The sequence below is a fragment of the Toxorhynchites rutilus genome, chromosome 3 (genome assembly GCF_029784135.1).
Source record: "Toxorhynchites rutilus septentrionalis strain SRP chromosome 3, ASM2978413v1, whole genome shotgun sequence".
NCBI lineage: Eukaryota > Metazoa > Arthropoda > Insecta > Diptera > Culicidae > Toxorhynchites > Toxorhynchites rutilus.
The window spans coordinates 28,748,414-28,769,939 of NC_073746.1; the positions used below are offsets into that span (position 1 = coordinate 28,748,414).

The 21,526-nt window shown below is 37.5% G+C and overlaps 1 protein-coding gene across 1 annotated transcript in view; it reads left to right on the plus strand.

The window, feature by feature from the left end:
* Positions 1-21,526, plus strand: part of LOC129775504 (potassium voltage-gated channel protein Shaw-like) — a 245,201-nt gene that overhangs the window by 152,535 nt on the left and 71,140 nt on the right. The window contains exons 3-5 of the mRNA XM_055780316.1: positions 3,101-3,250; positions 18,992-19,124; positions 20,473-20,652. Coding sequence (XP_055636291.1) covers positions 3,101-3,250; positions 18,992-19,124; positions 20,473-20,652 — 463 coding nt within the window. The remainder of the gene's footprint in view (positions 1-3,100; positions 3,251-18,991; positions 19,125-20,472; positions 20,653-21,526) is intronic.

Below are 21,526 nucleotides of genomic sequence, written 5' to 3' on the forward strand. Positions count from 1 at the left end.
TAGAACAACAATGAGTTGAACTACAATATTCTTCGAGGAACGGGAATTGAAGCGGCATGTGGACGCTGAAAATGGGTGACCTTAGGGTGGCCACTATGCCCCCACTTCCCCTAATTCATCGCATAGTCCCGTATTCGTATTGAATGAGCAATTGGGAGAGCACAGATTGCTCGTGCCAGTTAACCAATCAGAACGCGGGATAATCGTATAGAAAATGCTTGACTTTATTGTATTGAATTATTACGGAGTGCCTAAATTTACTGAGTCAAATAACTCTAGCAGAAATTTTAGTGGTCCTGAAAAGAGCCGATGATTTGTGTCATTTTGTAGAATCAGTAAAGAATGATTGATTCATGCTTCATTCTTCCCTTCTTGAGAAAATTACACAAGCTGGCGATGCACTAATCATGCATCGCAAGCGTTAATCTTCATCGTGGTGTTGTAACTATAACAATCATCGCGGCGTTATATTTCCTCGTCTCGTCGTCGCTACCTTCCGGTCGCTAGCTGGATGGCTGTTGAGTTGTAAATATGTATCTGCTATGACTATTTCCCCAGGCTCGTCGGTTTTATAGTCCGTGATATAGAAACACATTCCGGTTTGCGAAAATTCAAGCGAGTACTTCTTTCTTTCTGTGTTATAGTGACTTTCAACACTTTTGGCTAGTTCGTCACTTTACATCCACTTCGGAAGAATGTCGGGAGTGAGAATTGAACTCGTGGCCTTTAGCGTGAGAGGTACGGATGTTACCACTACGCCAGATCGCCTCCACTTCAAGCGAGTAGAAAAGTGCCTGCAGATTGCATGTGATATTGTACCTCATGCATAAGTTGAACCTTATTGACAACACGGGTAGGTAAGCACACCAATATTCAAAACAAGTGTAAGGGAAAATGGGAATACTACCAATTTTCGTTAATTTAAACCGTTTATGGATCATCATGTGGCTTTGGTGTTGCTTTTGGATGAAGGCAGCAATGATTTTTAAACCGAATCGACGATAGTAGACGACTATTGATCTTACGATTTTAATTGTTGGTTAAATTCTAGTGGATTGGAGGCCATTGATTTGAATTCATTTCTACCAACTGAGCCTGTGGATGGAATAGTTGCAACATTCAACGATAAACTTTATTCAGTGCCCAATGACTATTCACCAAAAAAACGATCAACAATCCGCACTTCCGCACGAATTCTCGTGGATATCTTGAATTGTAGTGTTATTTTCCACCTACGATGGCTACTTACCCAGAACCCAAGCCAGCATCAAAACAATAAGATCGAAATGATATCTCATTGTTAAGATTCATAATTTTTGAGATAGAATTAATGAAAGATTTCTCTTACTAAAATCGTCTGCCCTTTGTAAAAGTTACTTCGACTCCAAACGGTCCCGATTTCTGTGGAAAACTCATATTTCCTCAAGTCCAAAACAAAAACAAACTTTTATTGAAATCAAGAATGTATGCTTCTCTAATTAGCATTTTCAGGACGATTTCATTTGGATCTGCTGTCTCGAAACCATATCATTAGAGAATTTCAAGCATAGCATCGAATTTCAAATATTATCGCACCATTCTTTTCTGTTTTGGCTGCATTATTATTCAAGTCAGTCTGAAACTAACAAGTGTACGTCATCATTCACTGCCTCAGCAAAAATTTCCACCCTCTTTGAGCATCTACCCTCCAGCGCAGCGGTGTCATTAGGTAGCATTTCATCTATCGAAGCAAAATAAGTGCCCCTAATTGCGACCTAATTGTCTGCGCTTCTCACCGAGGACTCTTCCCGTGGGTCGTGGCTCGGGAAACCGTGGAGCATAGGGCCGGTGTTCCGGAACAATACCTTACAAACAGACTCTGCCGGAAATAACGTCTGTAAGAAATTGCCCGCGGAGGAATACTTGTGGAGCGCTGTGGTAAATAGATTGCTGTTCATCATCGGTTTGGCCTGTCAATTGAAGCACCCCTTAACGGCTGAGTGCCTCCCCGGAGAACCCATTATCGCTTTGCTTCTTGCAACTGTGAAGTGTTGTACAGAGTGTGTCTCTTGCTTGGCTCACACCGGAGGAAATAGAAAATTGATCAATTTATGCTCGTTATGAAATGCTGGCGAGGTTCGGGCGCAGAATGGAAAGAACCAATTGACACTGAACGCTGTGAACAGGTGATGCTTGTCTAGTAGCTGTCGTTTATTTGCCGACGTTGATTCGCCGGTGAAATGGTGACAGTGTAGTAATTTATCATGTTTCTTGGGTTTGCTTTTGAGGGGGCATTGATCTTATCACAGTGAATATAAGGGGTGTTGGAGAAAAAATCAACTAGTTCCGATGAAAAGGCATGACTGAGAGCTGTGAATGACAAATGGCTTATTTGGAATCGTCTGTCATAATTTGTTATGTTTTGAAAGGCGTCTTTCGAAGGAGCTATTCTCTTACAGGCAAAATCCTCGAAAAGCCTACGGTTGTAAATGAGTTGACAGCAACTCAAATTAACCCCAAACAAGCGAAAGAGTGGTGGCGAACGTGTCGAGCCAGTTTCACACACTTCGTAATGACGATGATAACGGTGTACCCTTATCGTAAGAAGCTGCTGTCATTTTGACACAAGTTACGCCATGTTATGCTGCTGCTGCTGCTGCCTTTGTGGAAAGACTGTGAGTTCCATTCAGCGAATGTGTCTCTTGTCGCCAACAGGACTCGAAACAAGTCCAAACTTGATAAAAGCTCTCAGGATAACAGCTTCAATCGTTTCTGCTCCTATGCATCGAGTGTAGTTACCGAAACGAACGTGATGAACTCCGTGTAAGATAGAATAGAATGTACCGATGGCAAGGGAAAGTAAGCATAAGTTTTCATAAACTTTGGCCATCGTAACATCGAGTAAAAGGATGATTGGGTGTAAACCCTGGGTTGTGAAGATTATGAATTTTTAACGATGTTTGCTGTTGTCCGTTTCCCAGACTAGCTGTGTTTATTCTTCTATACTTCTGTCGGATTATTAAAAGTTAGTTTTTATTTTTCTCTCTCCGCTCACGCCGCTTCCACGTGGACCGAACCTGGAACACCATCTCTGCAAACAATCGCCGGTCGGAACGAGAAGATATGAAACGTACAAAGCGACGCTCAAGAAAATCCCTGCAACCCGGCTGTCTCGACTGACCGAGGCACTGGCGAACTACGATCCTGTACTGAACGAATACTTTTTTGACAGACATCCCGGAGTGTTTGCCCAAGTGCTCAACTATTACCGGTGAGTATGTACTGCTGTTCCTTGCACACAAAGTTTTGTGGATGATGTGATAGCTTGCAGTTGTTTGGCTTTCTGGGTTGCGATAGCGAACGCATTTTGGTTCTCTCTGTTAGTGCTAGCAAAAGGTCAAAGAGTTATTGCCAAATGATATATAGCAAAGATCATAACTAAATTACATTGTTGGAACTCATCCATATTCAAAAATAAGAAATCTTTTAATAAACAGTCAAACATTGATCAAATTCCCGAAGAATCGATCTAGTGGAAATCTTGGTTTCGACCAAATTACAAAGACTTGAAAAAGTTTTAAGTGAAAAAAAGGAAAAAGTGTATATGTAAATTCTTGATGCTAATATTTATAAAAAAAAGTATTATCGATCCGAGACGTGCCTCTGAACAGCTGTGTTTGTTTACGCGAATATTTATTCGAAGTAAATAACAGCAATGGACAGACCAGACAGAACGCCATTCTGCATTCAATGTTGTTCGCGAATATAAGTTGCATCGATAACTACACCATCAAGTTCTAAATCGTGTCGAACATTTTGATCCATGCAGAGATTTTCAGCATTTCCGTTCCCCATTTTGACCTGTACTACACAATTTTTTGTAGCGTGTTATAAGAAAATATTAACATAGAAAATGTGTAATATTCTCAAAAAAATTATTGGGGTAGGATTTTGAAATGATTTATTTGTATACTATTCCAGGATGAGACGAAATTTATGAATAAACTCTGAAAGAATTGATTTATCACGCAGTGAATCCGCATTGACCTCATTTCGTGTGATTTTCAGATGGAAAAAGATCATTTTGAAATAAAAAAAAAGTTAAAAAATTACTTTTTAAGTTGAACGGTTTCATTGTGATAAAGCATAATAATGATACAGAAAATGTACTAAAAGCTAAAAAATAATTAGGCAAGTAGCAGTTAGTAGTTATTACACCCTTTCCTTTAATCTAGGGTCTTCATGAGACTAAAACTAAATCGTGATAACTAAAACTAAATATGATGAAACTATTAACTATAGATAACGGAAATCCAACGTGCCCCACGATTTTATTTGTTCTTCTAGTCAAGCCCTTTCATTTGATACCCAAATTGATGAGCTTTTGGGAAAATGCGTAATTCGCCATTTTGTAGCAGTCGCCATCTTGGATTTTCAAGATCATGGAACACGCAGTTTTATAATGACTGCAAAGATAAAGCTGTGTTCCAAATGTCAGATCAATCGGTCAACAGGAAGGGGATCAAATTTCTAATCATGTACCACATGATGCGCTACAGACAAACATGTTACAAACATACAAACATGTTACAGGGCAAGCTAAATAAAACCGTTTAAAAAACATAATCTTATGTTAAGGTGAAGGTGGAAGCTAGCCACAAATGGCTGCCACTATGGCGCTCATTTCTTTCATCTCCCTCCCTCACCCCTCGCCCGGAAATCAATAATTTTGCGAGACAGTGTGAAGAAAATGATCGCTTTTGCACACTTCCCATCAAGTAATATCAACCAAACTCTAATCGATTACTCACAAGATATTAAAATTTCATCTGCTGTCGCACTGTATAGTGAAAAACTTCGAAAAACTCTGGCAAATGCTCTGAAAGATAAATTTTCATTTTTCAATCTTCGACAATGGTTTTGTTTGTATTGGTGAAAGCATCGTAATTTTTTCGACGCTGATGCCAGACAACATTATCTAAACAGCTATAAAAACCACTCAATAAAATGTTATTCCTGAGTCATAGCGTTTCATGTCACGAAAATCAATAGAATAAAGTTGTGTTGATATCAATACAATTATTATTTTTACGTTTAATGGGTCTATAATGTTAGTTTTAGCAACATTAACATTGGGTAAGAAAATTGTATTGCAGAGCTCGGAACACTGCCACGGCTGCCTATGCTTTCAAAAACAGTAAACGGAAAAGTATTACATTCAATCAAAATGCCTCGGCCAACGAAGAGAAGGGTTAAGGCTCTCCAACGTGAATATGTGAAAACAATACGATCAACGAAGGAAAATATTAAGGAATTATCAACATAAAGTTACTATGCGGAAGAACTTGTTAATACCAAAAGATCCCCAATTCGCATGTGTTCAAAATTGGCTCATGTTACGCTCGCGTATAATCAGAATTTTACTTCATATGCAAATGCACCTTCTGTATATATTTATATTTGCAATTGTTCATCGGAACATATCGTTCATACATTTTACTTTAGTATTAAATTGTTATTTTTTTTCAAATGTATTCAAAGACTCGTGTCAATGAAGCGCCACACAGTCTGATAAGTGAATTGATATATTTATGTGTGCTTTGCTCTTCTCTCACAAACACTATTACACCATTTCTACACGTGGGTTTACCTATAGTACTACAATGGCTAGCTTCCACCTTCACCTTAAATCATCTTTTTCGTATCTAATATGTATTCAACGTAATAAATGAAAGAAAAATTGGACCCAACACGAGCACAAATACACAAAGAATTCAAAACCAACTCTCTCATTGTCTTCAATATGGGAGCTTATATAATTTCAATCCAATGAGGTACATATAAAGGTGGAGCAGTAGGCGAAGTGTATCTGTATTGGCAAGCAAAATATCGTGTCGTAATTATTTGCATTCAATATGGAATGTATATGGAAATACAAAACAATGTTGAAAGTACTCACGATTGCATGATAATTTGAGCCAAATTTCTCATGAAATCATTCAACTGGTTGTTTTTGAACAGATGATAATTATATCGTGGCTTATTTCGATAATCATGTTGTAAAAAGGTCCAGAGAGCAGTTGTATACTTAGTTCTCGAAAGCAGTAACATTTTCGGTGAATTTTTGATTAATTAGCGATTATTATCTCACAACATACACACCGACACAACATACACGTCGACGTGATTTCACAAATATTCACTCCACCCTATCACATTAGCATCATATTCAGCGGGAGCTCTACAAAAATGTACGTTTTTCATTGATAAAAAACTTCCTGAAAATAGCCTTTTCACATGGATGCGGTGAGCAATCAAAGATAAACACAACGACTGACGTCACTATTAGCGAAAAAGTTATGGCAGCGCATGCTCGAAATTCGACCATCTTCATTACCTTTTTCCCAGTACATTGATTTCAATCCAATTAAGATGAATGATTTTATAAAGCCTCTATAATTCAATACATTATTTTTAAGTTTACTCTCAGTCCAAACGAATTGCTACTACTCGATGGGTGTAGTGAGACAAAAATCTGTTTCAGTTTTTTTTTGATAAGCAACATCAACTTTAAAGTAATTTATCTCTGAGAATGAAACTGTAAATAACATTTTCGAGTCTGATGCAAGGGCGAAGATTATGGTTACAGTGCTATTAACTGCTATTAGCTGAATTGACAAATAAATCAATAGCGAACCGGAGAACGTATTCAGCACGCACACCACGAAATTATCTTCCGATTTGTGTGTATGCAGCGTGTGAGTGAAAACAAAAATGTTCCGCTTGGTGCTACGTATGCCAGAGAAGAACAGAACGAATACATGGAAAACTATAAATCAGGGGTTCTCAAAGTGGTCAATATCGACCCCTTGAGGTCAATATCGGTTTCCCAGGGGTCGACGAGATCTAAAGATCGACCCCTATTTATTAACACAAGTTGATATCTGAACCGTGAACCAACTTGTTATAATAATGACTAATATAATAATTATTTCTGTAATTTGTATTAACAATTATTAATTACATCTGATATTTACTGAATTTTATGTCTATTTATTGATAAGAAGATTACGTAAAGTGGCAATAGGGGTCGATGGTGTCACTTCAATCTGGAAAAGGGGTCTCTGGCCAAAATAGTTTGAGAATCCCTGCTATAAATGGTTCCAGTTTTGAAATGATTGTAATTGAATATAATTGCGGTATCGTATCTGACAGCCAACCGGACAAATCTCAAAGCAATATTTCCCTTCAACTTAGCACGTAATACGTCTGGAGCGAAAAGTTCCACCGAAAGCACTGAGACCCCTCGACCAAATTCCCAATAAAACTCACGCGATGGACTACACTTTGACGCCTCTTTTAACCCTGAAACAATGCTGGAATTCACGAAATTAAATGATCGATCGAAAAACATCACAAAAGCAGTACACTTCATCGTTCTGATTTACGCCATTTTTTTCGTGATTTTATTTTACGTGATTTTTTACGTGGTTCTCTCGAAATTACGCGATTTTTTCAACACATATGATGAATTCATTGGGAAAACTAAAATTGGCTTGAATTCTGGTTGACAAACAACCAGAATTTCAACAGTGTGGAATTTGTGTACCATGGTTGTGGGCTCACGATAGTGCATACGTTGAATAACGTCAGAGTATGTTTTATGTTCCGAACGAATGCCATTTTTTAACAAAAGATCCGTTTAGTCATACTTGTACATCCAGGTTTTTTTTTACGCGAGGGATACGTACCTCGTAAAAAAAAATCGCGTAAAAAAACCGCGTTAATTGAAAAATCCGCGTAAAAAAACCGCGTTAATTCAAAAATCCGCGTTAATTGGAAAATCCGCGTAAAAAAAACCATGTCACCTAATGATAGATCTCCAATGGGACTATCTTTACGTAGAACGGAAGTAAAAAGTTGAGTGTTGCTCGCTTCCGAAAACCCGCAGTTTTTTCCTGCAATTTCACTGGTTACTGGTAGCTACAGTTCGGTTTTCCTCACGAATGAGGTCATCTGCTGTTGCTAGAAGATTCCTTAGTAATTTGTACAATCTACTGCCGATGCACGTGCAGAGCACTGTTGGACCGTCCAGAGCTCAGTAGACAGGGAAAGACATTCATGAATAGCTGCCCGTGAAAACCCCGTTCCGTTGTACCGCCCGGCGAGCTTCCCGTTACCCAACACCTAAAATCCACATAAGAATAGTGATAAGGTGCAGCACTAAGCGCTAAACTCCGTTACAAGCACTACCTACCGTAATTTGCTCTGAGGGAACATAAGAGAAAAATGTGAGCTGAGGGGGAGATGTGATATTGCACTGGTCCGCGTTAATTGGAAAATCCGCGTAAAAAAAAAAACGGCGTTCATTTGAAAATCCGCGTAAAAAAACTGCGTTAGTTGGAAAATCCGCGTGAAAAAAACCGCGTTAATTGGAAAATCCGCGTAAAAAAACGCGTTGATTAGAAAATCCGCGTAAAAAAAAACGCGTTGATTGGAAAATCCGCGTAAAAAAACCGCGTTAATTGGAAAATCCGCGTAAAAAAAACGGCGTTCATTTGAAAATCCGCGTAAAAAAACTGCGTAAGTTGGAAAATCCGCGTGAAAAAAACCGCGTTAATTGGAAAATCCGCGTAAAAAAACTGCGTTAGTTGGAAAATCCGCGTGAAAAAAACCGCGTTAATTGGAAAAACCGCGTTAATTAGAAAATCCGCGTAAAAAAAACCGCGTTAATTGGAAAATCCGCGTAAAGAAAACTGCGTTAGTTGGAAAATCCGCGTGAAAAAAACCGCGTTAATTGGAAAATCCGCGTTAATTAGAAAATCCGCGTAAAAACAACCGCGTTAATTGGAAAATCCGCGTAAAAAAAACGCGTTAATTGGAAAATCCGCGTAAAAAAAACGCGTTAATTGGAAAATCCGCGTAAAGAAAACTGCGTTAGTTGGAAAATCCGCGTGAAAAAAACCGCGTTAATTAGAAAAAAAAAAGCGTTAATTGGAAAATCCGCGTAAAAAAACCGCGTTAATTGGAAAATCCGCGTAAAAAAAACGGCGTTCATTTGAAAATCCGCGTAAAAAAACTGCGTAAGTTGGAAAATCCGCGCAAAAAAACCGCGTTGATTAGAAAATCCGCGTAAAAGAAAAGCGCTAATTGGAAAATCCGCGTAAAAAAACCGCGTTTGTTGGAAAATCCGCGTGAAAAAAACCGCGTTAATTGGAAAATCCACGTTAATTAGAAAATCCGCGTAAAAACAACCGCGTTAATTGGAAAATCCACGTAAAGAAAACTGCGTTAGTTGGACAATCCGCGTGAAAAAAACCGCGTTAATTTGGAAATCCGCGTAAAAAAACCGCGTTAATTGGAAAATCCGCGTAAAGAAAACTGCGTTAGTTGGAAAATCCGCGTGAAAAAAACCACGTTAATTAGAAAATCCGCGTAAAAAAAACGGCGTTGATTTGAAAATCCGCGTAAAAAAAAGCGTTAATTGAAAAATCCGCGTAAAAAAAACACGTTAATTGGAAAATCCGCGTTAATTAGAAAATCCGCGTAAAAACAACCGCGTTAATTGGAAAATCCGCGTAAAAAAAACGCGTTAATTGGAAAATCCGCGTAAAAAAAACGCGTTAATTGGAAAATCCGCGTAAAGAAAACTGCGTTAGTTGGAAAATCCGCGTGAAAAAAACCGCGTTAATTAGAAAAAAAAAGCGTTAATTGGAAAATCCGCGTAAAAAATCCGCGTTAGTTGGAAAATCCGCGTGAAAAAAAACGCGTTAATTGGAAAATCCGCGTAAAAAAACCGCGTTAGTTGGAAAATCCGCGTGAAAAAAACCGCGTTAATTGGAAAATCCGCGTTAATTAGAAAATCCGCGTAAAAACGCGTGAAAAAAACCACGTTAATTAGAAAATCCGCGTAAAAAAAACGGCGTTGATTTGAAAATCCGCGTAAAAAAAAGCGTTAATTGAAAAATCCGCGTAAAAAAAACACGTTAATTGGAAAATCCGCGTTAATTAGAAAATCCGCGTAAAAACAACCGCGTTAATTGGAAAATCCGCGTAAAAAAAACGCGTTAATTGGAAAATCCGCGTAAAAAAAACGCGTTAATTGGAAAATCCGCGTAAAGAAAACTGCGTTAGTTGGAAAATCCGCGTGAAAAAAACCGCGTTAATTAGAAAATCCGCGTAAAAAAAGCGTTGATTGGAAAATCCGCGTACAAAAACCGCGTTAATTGGAAAATCCGCGTAAAAAAAACAGCGTTAATTAGAAAATCCGCGCAAAAAAACCGCGTTGATTAGAAAATCCGCGTAAAAAAAAAGCGTTAATTGGAAAATCCGCGTAAAAAATCCGCGTTAGTTGGAAAATCCGCGTGAAAAAAAACGCGTTAATTGGAAAATCCGCGTAAAAAAACCGCGTTAGTTGGAAAATCCGCGTGAAAAAAACCGCGTTAATTGGAAAATCCGCGTGAAAAAAACCGCGTTAATTGGAAAATCCGCGTTAATTAGAAAATCCGCGTAAAAACAACCGCGTTAATACGAAAATCCGCGTTAATTGGAAAATCCGCGTAAAGAAAACTGCGTTAGTTGGAAAATCCGCGCAAAAAAACCGCGTTGATTAGAAAATCCGCGTAAAAGAAAAGCGCTAATTGGAAAATCCGCGTAAAAAAACCGCGTTTGTTGGAAAATCCGCGTGAAAAAAACCGCGTTAATTGGAAAATCCACGTTAATTAGAAAATCCGCGTAAAAACAACCGCGTTAATTGGAAAATCCACGTAAAGAAAACTGCGTTAGTTGGACAATCCGCGTGAAAAAAACCGCGTTAATTTGGAAATCCGCGTAAAAAAACCGCGTTAATTGGAAAATCCGCGTAAAGAAAACTGCGTTAGTTGGAAAATCCGCGTGAAAAAAACCACGTTAATTAGAAAATCCGCGTAAAAAAAACGGCGTTGATTTGAAAATCCGCGTAAAAAAAAGCGTTAATTGAAAAATCCGCGTAAAAAAAACACGTTAATTGGAAAATCCGCGTTAATTAGAAAATCCGCGTAAAAACAACCGCGTTAATTGGAAAATCCGCGTAAAAAAAACGCGTTAATTGGAAAATCCGCGTAAAAAAAACGCGTTAATTGGAAAATCCGCGTAAAGAAAACTGCGTTAGTTGGAAAATCCGCGTGAAAAAAACCGCGTTAATTAGAAAATCCGCGTAAAAAAAGCGTTGATTGGAAAATCCGCGTACAAAAACCGCGTTAATTGGAAAATCCGCGTAAAAAAAACAGCGTTAATTAGAAAATCCGCGCAAAAAAACCGCGTTGATTAGAAAATCCGCGTAAAAAAAAAAGCGTTAATTGGAAAATCCGCGTAAAAAATCCGCGTTAGTTGGAAAATCCGCGTGAAAAAAACCGCGTTAATTGGAAAATCCACGTTAATTAGAAAATCCGCGTAAAAACAACCGCGTTAATTGGAAAATCCACGTAAAGAAAACTGCGTTAGTTGGACAATCCGCGTGAAAAAAAATCCGCGTAAAGAAAACTGCGTTAGTTGGAAAATCCGCGTGAAAAAAACCACGTTAATTAGAAAATCCGCGTAAAAAAAAACGGCGTTGATTTGAAAATCCGCGTAAAAAAAAGCGTTAATTGAAAAATCCGCGTAAAAAAAACACGTTAATTGGAAAACCCGCGTTAATTGGAAAATCCGCGTAAAAAAACCTCGTAAAAAAGCCGCGCAAAAAAAAACGCGTAAAAAAACCTGGGTGTACACCTGATATATTTGTTGGCATTTTAGGGGAACGAGGCGGACATATTAAGAAAAATTGTCTTCGAAAACTAATTTTTCAAAACTTGAGTGCATGTTTTTGCAGTTCAATATTTTGTTTTTCGGAATAATCTATCAAATGTTTTACAGATTGAGAAGTGTAAAACGGACAGTTGGTTCATGATCAGGCCCAATGTAATGTGCGAGGCGTAGAAGTTTTCACTCGTGAGAGGAATCATTTTACTGTTTCTTCCATCGTTCATCTGTCCAGCAACTGAGACTTGAATAATCACAGAGGATGACAAAGAACGCGAGTTAAATGCTTTTTGTATCGCTCACTTTTCACTGTCCGTCTTACTCTCAATAGTAGCTGCATGAAAATATATTTCTATCATCAAAAATAAATAAAGAAACGAAGAAGTCTTACACTCGAAAGTGTACAAAATTTGGGAGTTTTCAATTCTATTTTGAATGTTTTCAGATTGGGTGAATCAAAATTTATTTCTTTTTTTTCTATATTATAGTGACTTTTCAACAATTTTGGCTGGTTCATCACTTTTTACTTCCATTTTTAGAAGAATGTCGTGAGTGAGAATTGAACTCGTGACTTTTAGCGAGTTAGGTACTGATGTTTCCACTACGCCAGATTGCCTGCCAAATTTATTTCTGATATAAGGACGAATAAAAATAATAGGCGTGATTTTGGAACTGGCTATTAAATTGAACTACGTGTATGCAAAAATTTCAAATTAGATGAATTTGAGAATAAAATTTTGGAGAATGATACCTACTAGTTTGTTGGTTTAAGACTTTAAGACTTTTGGCATAGGACTATGTATTGGATTTCTATATAGGGGGGTCACCCTACGAAAAATGTAACGAGTCATTAAGAGTTTTCAAACGCATATTACTCAAAATCGTTATTGCGACATATGTTGTGTTATATACCATTAGACAGGAAATTTATCCAGCAATTCTTTGCTTGAAAAACGACAGTTGACGATTTAAGTGGGTATGTTTTTTCGATTGCACTAACCACTCGCTTTCCTCCCCGACGCAACAAGCAACCTTTTTGCCTACAATTCGGTGTCACAATGAGTAGATGTTATCCTCCATTTTTCGGACAAACAGGCATTTATATGTAGGCAGTATCAATGGAGGGATGATCTTGAAAGATTGTTTTAGTTTATTATCTCCAAAGTTCATTTAATACGGGCTCTGTTGGGTTATGTTTTCCGAAATTGTCTTTCGGACCGATTACTTCTGGCCAGTCACAAATCTCGTTTCGTTGTAACGTAGATTTAGCTGTAAGTTTATTTTTAATTTAGTTTTACAATAATTCATAAGAATATATTAATTAGACTTACAAAATTCGGTTTGCCGGTGTAGTATTAGACAAATAATTCTTTCGCAAACAGCAAACTTCAATTTCACTTTCTATATAATTATGAAAGGTTAGGTTAAGTTTCGAGTAATTTAGTACCTAAGTAATTTTATCGTAGGTACTTACAATTCGCATGAGCTAAAGAACGCAAATCTCCATTCAAGTGTAAAACGACCTCATGTACATTCTTAGCTGCAATGAATAACACAGTATCATCAGCAAAAAGATTAATATCGCAATATCGTAAAACTCGTCGCATGTCATTGATGTACATAATAAATAAAATGGGCCCTAATACACTTCCCTGAGGTACTCCAAGATTATTCCCTACGGGACTGGAAAAGAAATCGTTGAAAGCAGTCCGTTGAGTTCTGTCATATAAATAGCTTTCAAACCATTTATATGCAGTACTCGTAGTTCCAAAGCGCTTAATCGTGTTCAACAACAAGGGCCTAGAAATTGTCTCGAAAGCGCGCTTTAGATCCAGGAAAACAGCAACAATCGTGTCTTTACCTTCTAGTTTTTCGTTCCATTTTGCTAACACCAAGTTCAATGCAGTTTCACAGGAATGACCTTCCCGATATCCCGATTGTTCTGGTATTAGTAAAGAGTTACGATTCAAATATTCTAACAGCTGGCCTTTAACAACAAGTTCCAAAATTTTCTCTAACGTGTGCAACATGTTGATGGGACGAAACTCTTCGGCTTTAATCGTCCCTGCAACCTTTTGAATGGGAACTACTAAGGATTACTTCCACACTTGTGGTACATAACCAGTTAGCAATGATGTATTAATGAGGTCCAGCAAGATGTGACAAATTACATGAAAGCAATTTTGAACAACTCTAGCATTAACATTATCTATACCAGCCGTTTTTTCTAATGAGAAACAAATATTTCTAAGTTCATTCAAAGTAATTGGGTGAAAATCTTCAAATTTACAACTACTATTAACCGGCTGTTTTATTTCATCGGGTTCATCGACCAATTCAATGGATTGATTGATCAATGAAACGCTGTTGACAACATAATAGTTGAATTTGGATGCTATTACTTGCTCAGATTGTTCTAATGTGCCATTAAAAGTTATGGACCGCGGTTTGCTAGGTCTTAACAATGATTTTAAAATTCTCCATAACTCTTTGCTGTTATTTTGATGCTGATCAATTTTCCGCTGAAAATATTCACAACGAGTTTTCTTCGTGTACATGTTCCAATGATGATTCCTATTTGTTCTACAAAACCTTTTGTACCATTTGTCCCTTTTTCGTTTTAGACGTAAAAGATCCAAATTGTACCAGCTGTTTGAGTTTTTATAGATACATACTTTTGATCAACTAGTTGATTTGTACACATTTTCAGAACATTAGTCGAAACAGCTGTAGATTCATCTAAGTTACCCGAATGGAACGGAAAATCCAGGCTTCCCACGACAAGGTTCGAAACAGCCTGTTTCGAATACTTCCTCCAGCACTTAAATTTTACTAAATCTTCATTGTTATTCAAATTGTCCAAAACGTTAATAATTATAATTATGATCGGTTATTTTAAAATTAATATCAGTTGATGAACAAATACTATCGAAATTAGAATACACATGGTCAATTAAAGTTTTACTGTGCCGGGAAATACGCGTAAATTCATTCACCGTTTGTTTTAAATTGAAGAAATCAGCCAAACGCTTCAAATGATTCGAATTATAGCTGTCACACCAATTTATATTAAAATCACCAGCCAGTATATTTAATTTACCATGATCAATGAACATTTCGAGCCAATTCTCTAAATTTTCAACAAAACGCTGGTCACTGAAGCTGGGAGAGTGATATAAAACACCATAATTACCTATCTTCGTGCCATGTTCAACTGTAATGCCTAAGAACCAGTTGCCATCAATTACTTCGTTTAGGCGAACATTGAATTGAACTGATTCTTTGACATAAATAGCAACACCGCCAGTGTGTCTAGAATGTGATAAGCAAGCAGCAACATTATATCCCGGAGTACTATATTGTCCAAATGATTCAATTTCAACAATGTGTGTCTCAGCTAATAAAACTAAAAATGGACGCTTTTCCTCAACAATCTGACGTAATGCTACATAGTTTGCTGATAACCCCGCAATATTCAAATACAGAATATGAAATTGATTCACAATTCTGCTGGAACATGGTTGCTATTTATTGAAACGCAAGTTTCCTTTTTTCAAATCATAAAATCTCTTGTAAACTGAGCATTCAGAACTAAATGTGGCATGGTTGACGTCCAAATTCATTTTCCGTTCTTTATTCATTTTTAAACAATTAACACATTTCAACACAGTTGACTTGCACTCAGATGTCTTGTGTTTCTGACTACACTTAGAGCACGTTTCACCATTATTGCAAATTCTCCACATTTGAAACATCTTAAAACGTTAATCGCGGGAGCAACTGAGCACCGATCGAACCCCACATTTACTTTCTTTGCAACTAACAAATTGTTGTATGTGTCAAGATCTACTTCAATTACGACATTAAACTTGTTGAATGTGAAGCGTGGATTTTCGTACATTTTTATTGTGATGTCTTCATTTTGACTTTTTAAATAGTCAATGAAGACATCGGAGGAATACTTATCGCTAATGCCCACTACTTTCAATCTCGGCACCGACGTGGGAACAACAGCTCTATAGTAAATAAATAAAATTAAAATTTTTTGCTAAAAATTTCCCACGCTTAAGGATTTTTTTGACAAAACTTACCATAAGGTTTTGTGGCCTTAGCCCCAGTACTGATTTAAAAAATAAGTGAGTTTAAATCTATCAAAAAAAAATCGGAAATATTCGCATTTCACGCATTTCATTTTCACCGTTTACGAACGGTACGGAACAACTTGTCTGTCAAAATGGATGTGATCTGACGTAGTGGTAACATCCGTACCTCTCACGCTGAAGGTCACTCCCAACATTCCCCCAAAATAGAAGCAAAGGGGCGAACCAACCAAAAGTGTCACTAAAAAAACTAAAAGTCTGCGAAAATATTGAACAAACGATCGTTCTTTTTTAATAAACGGTAGTATACCATTCGATATTATCATTCAAGCTGTAAATTTTCAATCCAATGCATCTTATTTCACTCATGTTTAATATTCATATACTTTCTGTTTATTAGAAAAAATCCAGAGGAAGCTGAAAAAAAATTATGAATGGGATAAACAAATAATCTTTTAGTGGGAAATTAATTTAAAAAAATGTTTTTTCGTTGTTTTTAATTCATTGTGAATTGAAAAATGTCGTTACTGATTTTTTTATCTGATTGAACTAGTACTAAATATGGTCTTTGATGAAACACCTACGTTGAGCCCCTACAGAAAATTATGATAAATTGCGCGAATCATATTATTGTCGGGTGAGCAACAAACATTCGGCAAAACAAAAAAATTGGAATAGAGTGCGAAGTCAGAAATTTGACTCCAATAAATTCTGCACAAGGATAATTTATTACTTTGATAAAAAATGTATCCAAATTTTTCGCATCGATTTTAAAATAGTGCCAAAAACAGGATTTTTATAGTGCTTTACTAAATCTACTGTAATTCTACAAATATCTCAGTAAGTTCTAATGTTTGCAGGCAAATTTTTAGCCTATTGGATTCCCTGAATATATGTGAACTTTTCATATAGGTACGCACAGAGCCCCGGTCGCGACTGGCTCTCGTTACAAGATGTCAGCTAAAGAGTGTTGATAGGGGTAGTGGGGGCAAATTGGTCACCAGCTTGTTTGGTAGTAAAATTATTGACTATTGATGCCGTATTGATAATCACCTTATGTTTGAAGCATTTAATGACTTTTGAGTCACCCTGTACTTCAGTAGAGCTGTCGCATGTCAAAATATAAATAAAAACAGAAATTACTTTCTCGATAGCAATTCGGCCGTAGTTCTGTCCGCATGGTATCTAAGGAATTTCTCGTGAAATTTAGTTTATTCAATCTGATGTGTTGGACAAATCATTAGTTTGGACGACTGTTCACATACTCTAGGGGAGGTGAACAGATATTTTGTTCAATCTCAGCGAATAATTAGCACAGAAATCACTTGAATGTTTGGGGGCAAAGTGGTCATAGTTGCATAACGACTTATAATGTTCTGTTTACCAAAGCTGATTTACTTCATCACATTCTGCTCTTGAAGAGGTCTCTTTTGTGGCTTTAGGAAAATATGCCACTCCAACTAAATCAAGCCTCTTTATCGGAACGATATGTGTTTCTTACTACGTTTTTGTATGCATGAGAAAATTTGAATTGGGGCTATAGGTGAAGGTCAAGCTTATTTCATACATGTAGCTACTATATCAAATATGATTTGAACAAATTTGGACGAAAAAAACATATAAATCTATCCCATTTAGCTTGATATGTAAGAGTGACCACGTTACCTCCAAGCAAAATAAATGCTCGATTTTTCACCTTTCTTTCTAAGGATGAAAAATGTACTATTTTGAATGTTTATAGTAAAAGCCGTTTACTATCGTGAACAACAATGAGTTGAACTATAATATTCTTCGAAAAACGCGAACTGAAGCGGTATGTGGACGCCGGTAATGGGCATATTCCTTAGGGTGACCACTATGCCCCCACTTTCCCTAGATGATTTTTATGTTATCAAGGAACATCTTCTTTACATAGAAAATGAATCAACCTTCCATGGCGAATGTCGGAAAAATTCTGTCGTCATACCTATTCCTAAAACCTCAAATTCGTCTGAGCTAGAAGACCGTGGACCAGTTCACATGTTAGAAAATTCTAGAAATAGTATTTAAAGAACAGACCTTGGAGCATATAACTAAAAACGGTATTTTTGTGGATAAACAATCTGGATTCAGAATTTGTCGCTATTTAAATGAAAGCAAGCTATCGAGAAAAAGAAAGTTGTTTTGGCCGTATTTATTTATTTAAAAGCAGCATTCAAAATAATTGATCGTCAAAATTAATAGATTTGCTTTTCAGATATTTTGTAGCAGGATCTGCATTAAATTGGTTTGAGAGTTACCTCTACGGGCGAACATAGATCACTAGGTACAGAGACTGGAAGGAAGTGTTCCGGGCCATCATTGTTCTTGTTGTACATAAATGATATTAAACAGGTGTTTAACTATAGCGACGTGAGCTTGTTTGCTGACGACACAGTAATATTAGTTGTCGCATTCCCTTTATCGGGAATCTAATAAAACAGGAAGACTCTTGTAAATTCACGACTGATACGGGTTCAATCCCCCAAGACTTTTTCTGATAGGAAATTTTCTTGACATGCCATGGACGAAATGCGCTAACATAATGCCTCAATATCAATATCATTTGGTAAAATTCCTATGTCTGTCTATGACTGTCTATGACAAAACTAGTCCGTTTTTTAATTTTTTTATTACCTCGCTTACTGGTTCAGTTTGATGCTATGAAAGAAAATCTTAACATTTAATTATTTTCAGAATAATTCGTCTACCGCAAATGGTAGGAATGAGGTAGGACCATCATTATTAAAACAAATCAAATGGAATTAAAAAATTAAGAATCTATCTAGAAGGAATTATTTCACTCTTTAACAATCTTCATGTAATGTTAATCCTTAAAGCCGAAACCATGATTCCGTTAGACAGACTCGTGTAATATTTTGTTTGCATTCTTCCACCCCACGAGTTGCTGATGTGTAGCTGTAAAGGGATTTGGTAGGGTACAGAGCCTATTTCAACGCCCACGCGCACATGTTTCATTATCCTTCCAACCAGAACCGTTTTCCCTTGGATCCACCCACCCAACATGATTCAGAGTATTGTAATGCATCACTCGCTTCCATTTTTCCGTTTACTTATAGTATTCATTTTTGTTCTGCTTTTGAATTTTTCCAAAGCACCGGCAAGCTGCACTACCCGACGGACGTTTGTGGGCCACTGTTCGAGGAGGAGCTGGAGTTCTGGGGCCTCGACTCGAACCAGGTTGAACCGTGCTGCTGGTCAACGTACAGTGTGCATCGTGACACCCAGGTAAGGTCTCTGCTTGCGTTCATTCAAAGCGAAACACAGCGAAATGAGGGGAGGAGTTAAGAGCTAGGAATAACTCAATTCCCCTGTCCATCTTGGTTCAGTGATGAAAGTGGGGTGCCTAAATTGAATTATGTATAGTGCTGATTCTCGATTGAGAAGAGCGCCAGCGAGCAGCGTTACCTTAAGCAGAACCGTTCATGTGTAAATTGCTTTAAAAGTCGACCATCTGAATCAAATTGGAATTATTGTTAATGACACTTGGCCTGGCTTATCTTTCTTTTTATACCCCACACTGTTGCCGTCATGTTTTATGTGAAACAACATATGAACTTTACCTCTTTCGGATACCCAAAATACGAGATAAGAAATGTTGATTCTTTCACTTTCAGCTCTCGGTTTGGAAAGAAAAACATTTTGCTTCGCTCGTAATTACTGCTAAATAGCTGTGAGCAAACAAAGCGGTCACGTTGCACGCCTCCAGCCTCATGGGGTAATTTGTTGAGCACATTAAGCCCTGGACTGGGATGAGGCGGAGGAGTTTGATGCGTGTTTGATGGAGCGTTGAAAAGAATCACGAAGCGCACGAACACAAAAAACGGGAATCTGCTACTGGTGGTGGGAATTCAGTGCCGAAATGTTGGGAAATTTCCGTCGAACAGATATGGACTAGAAGTTGTTCGCTACGCTGAGATTGGCTGTCATGAAGCCTGGTATGGCTGCGAGATTTTCTTGAGAATGTGATGAAAGAGAGAACCGAACGTTGGCGTTTAATTATGCACAGCCCGCGAGCTTTAATCCGGGCGTCATATTTCACCAAGGATGGAAAGGATAGATTCACACAATGCTTTCAACCTTATTTAATATTCCGTTGCAAGTTCTCACTATTCAATTAGCGAGGAGAAACATTTCCTCCGCAGAAGTTAACGCACCAAACGGAAAGAGAAAGTTAACTTCTCTTATAAATTTGGATAAATGTTGAAGAGATTGTTTAAGACATAGAGTCGAGAGCATTAACTTCTGACACTCGAGGGCAGCCTTGTTTTATGGTGCATTTTCATCCCATTGCTGATCGTAAAACGTTATTAGTTTTATTTCGCTACGCTCAGTTGATTTCAGTTTATGGAGGGAGGAGTTATTTAAGCATTAGCGTTTTATGAAAATCCGGTAGCAAGTTAGCGAGTATATCGCGAGATTTCCACAGCTCCGTAAATTGGGTTATGTTGGATTCAACCCTAAGAAAGTGAAGGGAATGGGTGAAACCTATTTCCCCTTGGAGAGTTTTAATAATAATGCAGTTTTCTATTCTTCGCAAAGTTACTCCATTTATGCTGGTCTTCTCTCCCACCAGAGCACTTTGGCGATATTGGACAAACTGGAGCTGGACGACGAGCAGCCGTCGGAGGAAGCGATTGCGCGGCTCTTCGGTTTCGAGGAGGCGCTTCTCAACGGAGAGCTGACTTGCTGGCAGCGGACCAAGCCCAAGATTTGGGCCCTTTTCGACGAACCGTCGAGTTCGACCGGCGCCAAGGTGAGAGAGAATTATTGCCTATTACTTTATTAGCATTCAATTTCGGCCGTTGTCTTGCTTTGATGGAAGATTTATGGAGCCTGGCGAGCGCGCGGGGCATCTTGATGAATGGGGCGCTTGTTTGCTACTTTCTGAACGCGTAGAGAAATGATTAAGTGGAAAATGGAGTCTCTACGTGATGAGATTGTTAAACGTGTTTCTAAAAAATATTGTTCGATGACTGCAGGTACCGTGACGTACTTCAGAAAAACTATGACATACTGCCAACGACGTTATTATTGAAAATACGTATTGTGACTATCTTCTTCAGGAACATGTTTAGTCTGATTGAAACGAACATATTGTCCAACCTATCAATTAGTTTCAAACAGACCGACGAAATAGATCAAAAGGCTAATCTAACACAAGCTCGCGAGTGAAAATAAAAACAGTTCAGATTCGCTGGCTTTTGTTATTACAGGGAAACTTCGATATAACGTACCCTCGTTATAACGTACACATTTCCAAAGGGTAAAGGAAATTTTTTTGAAATATTATTTTATTTATAATTTTTTTCTGAAAGGACAATGAATTATCTATATTGTGACGCTCAAAAATGTTTTGTACCTTTAAGCATTCCCAAAATACAGCTGGTTTTGTGATTCCGGATTCTTAATGAGTCAAGCTTCAATCAACAGTACGAAGGGAAACATCATGAGAAAGGCTGGCTTCGTCTTCTAATTAAATTTATTCATTATTTTTACTAAAACAGCAACACAATAATGTATTATAGGCTACGTTTTTAGGTTCTTTATTATACTTCGATATAACGTACAATTCGACACAACGTACAATTTTGAAAGCAAAATGTACATTATATCGAAGTTTCCCTGTA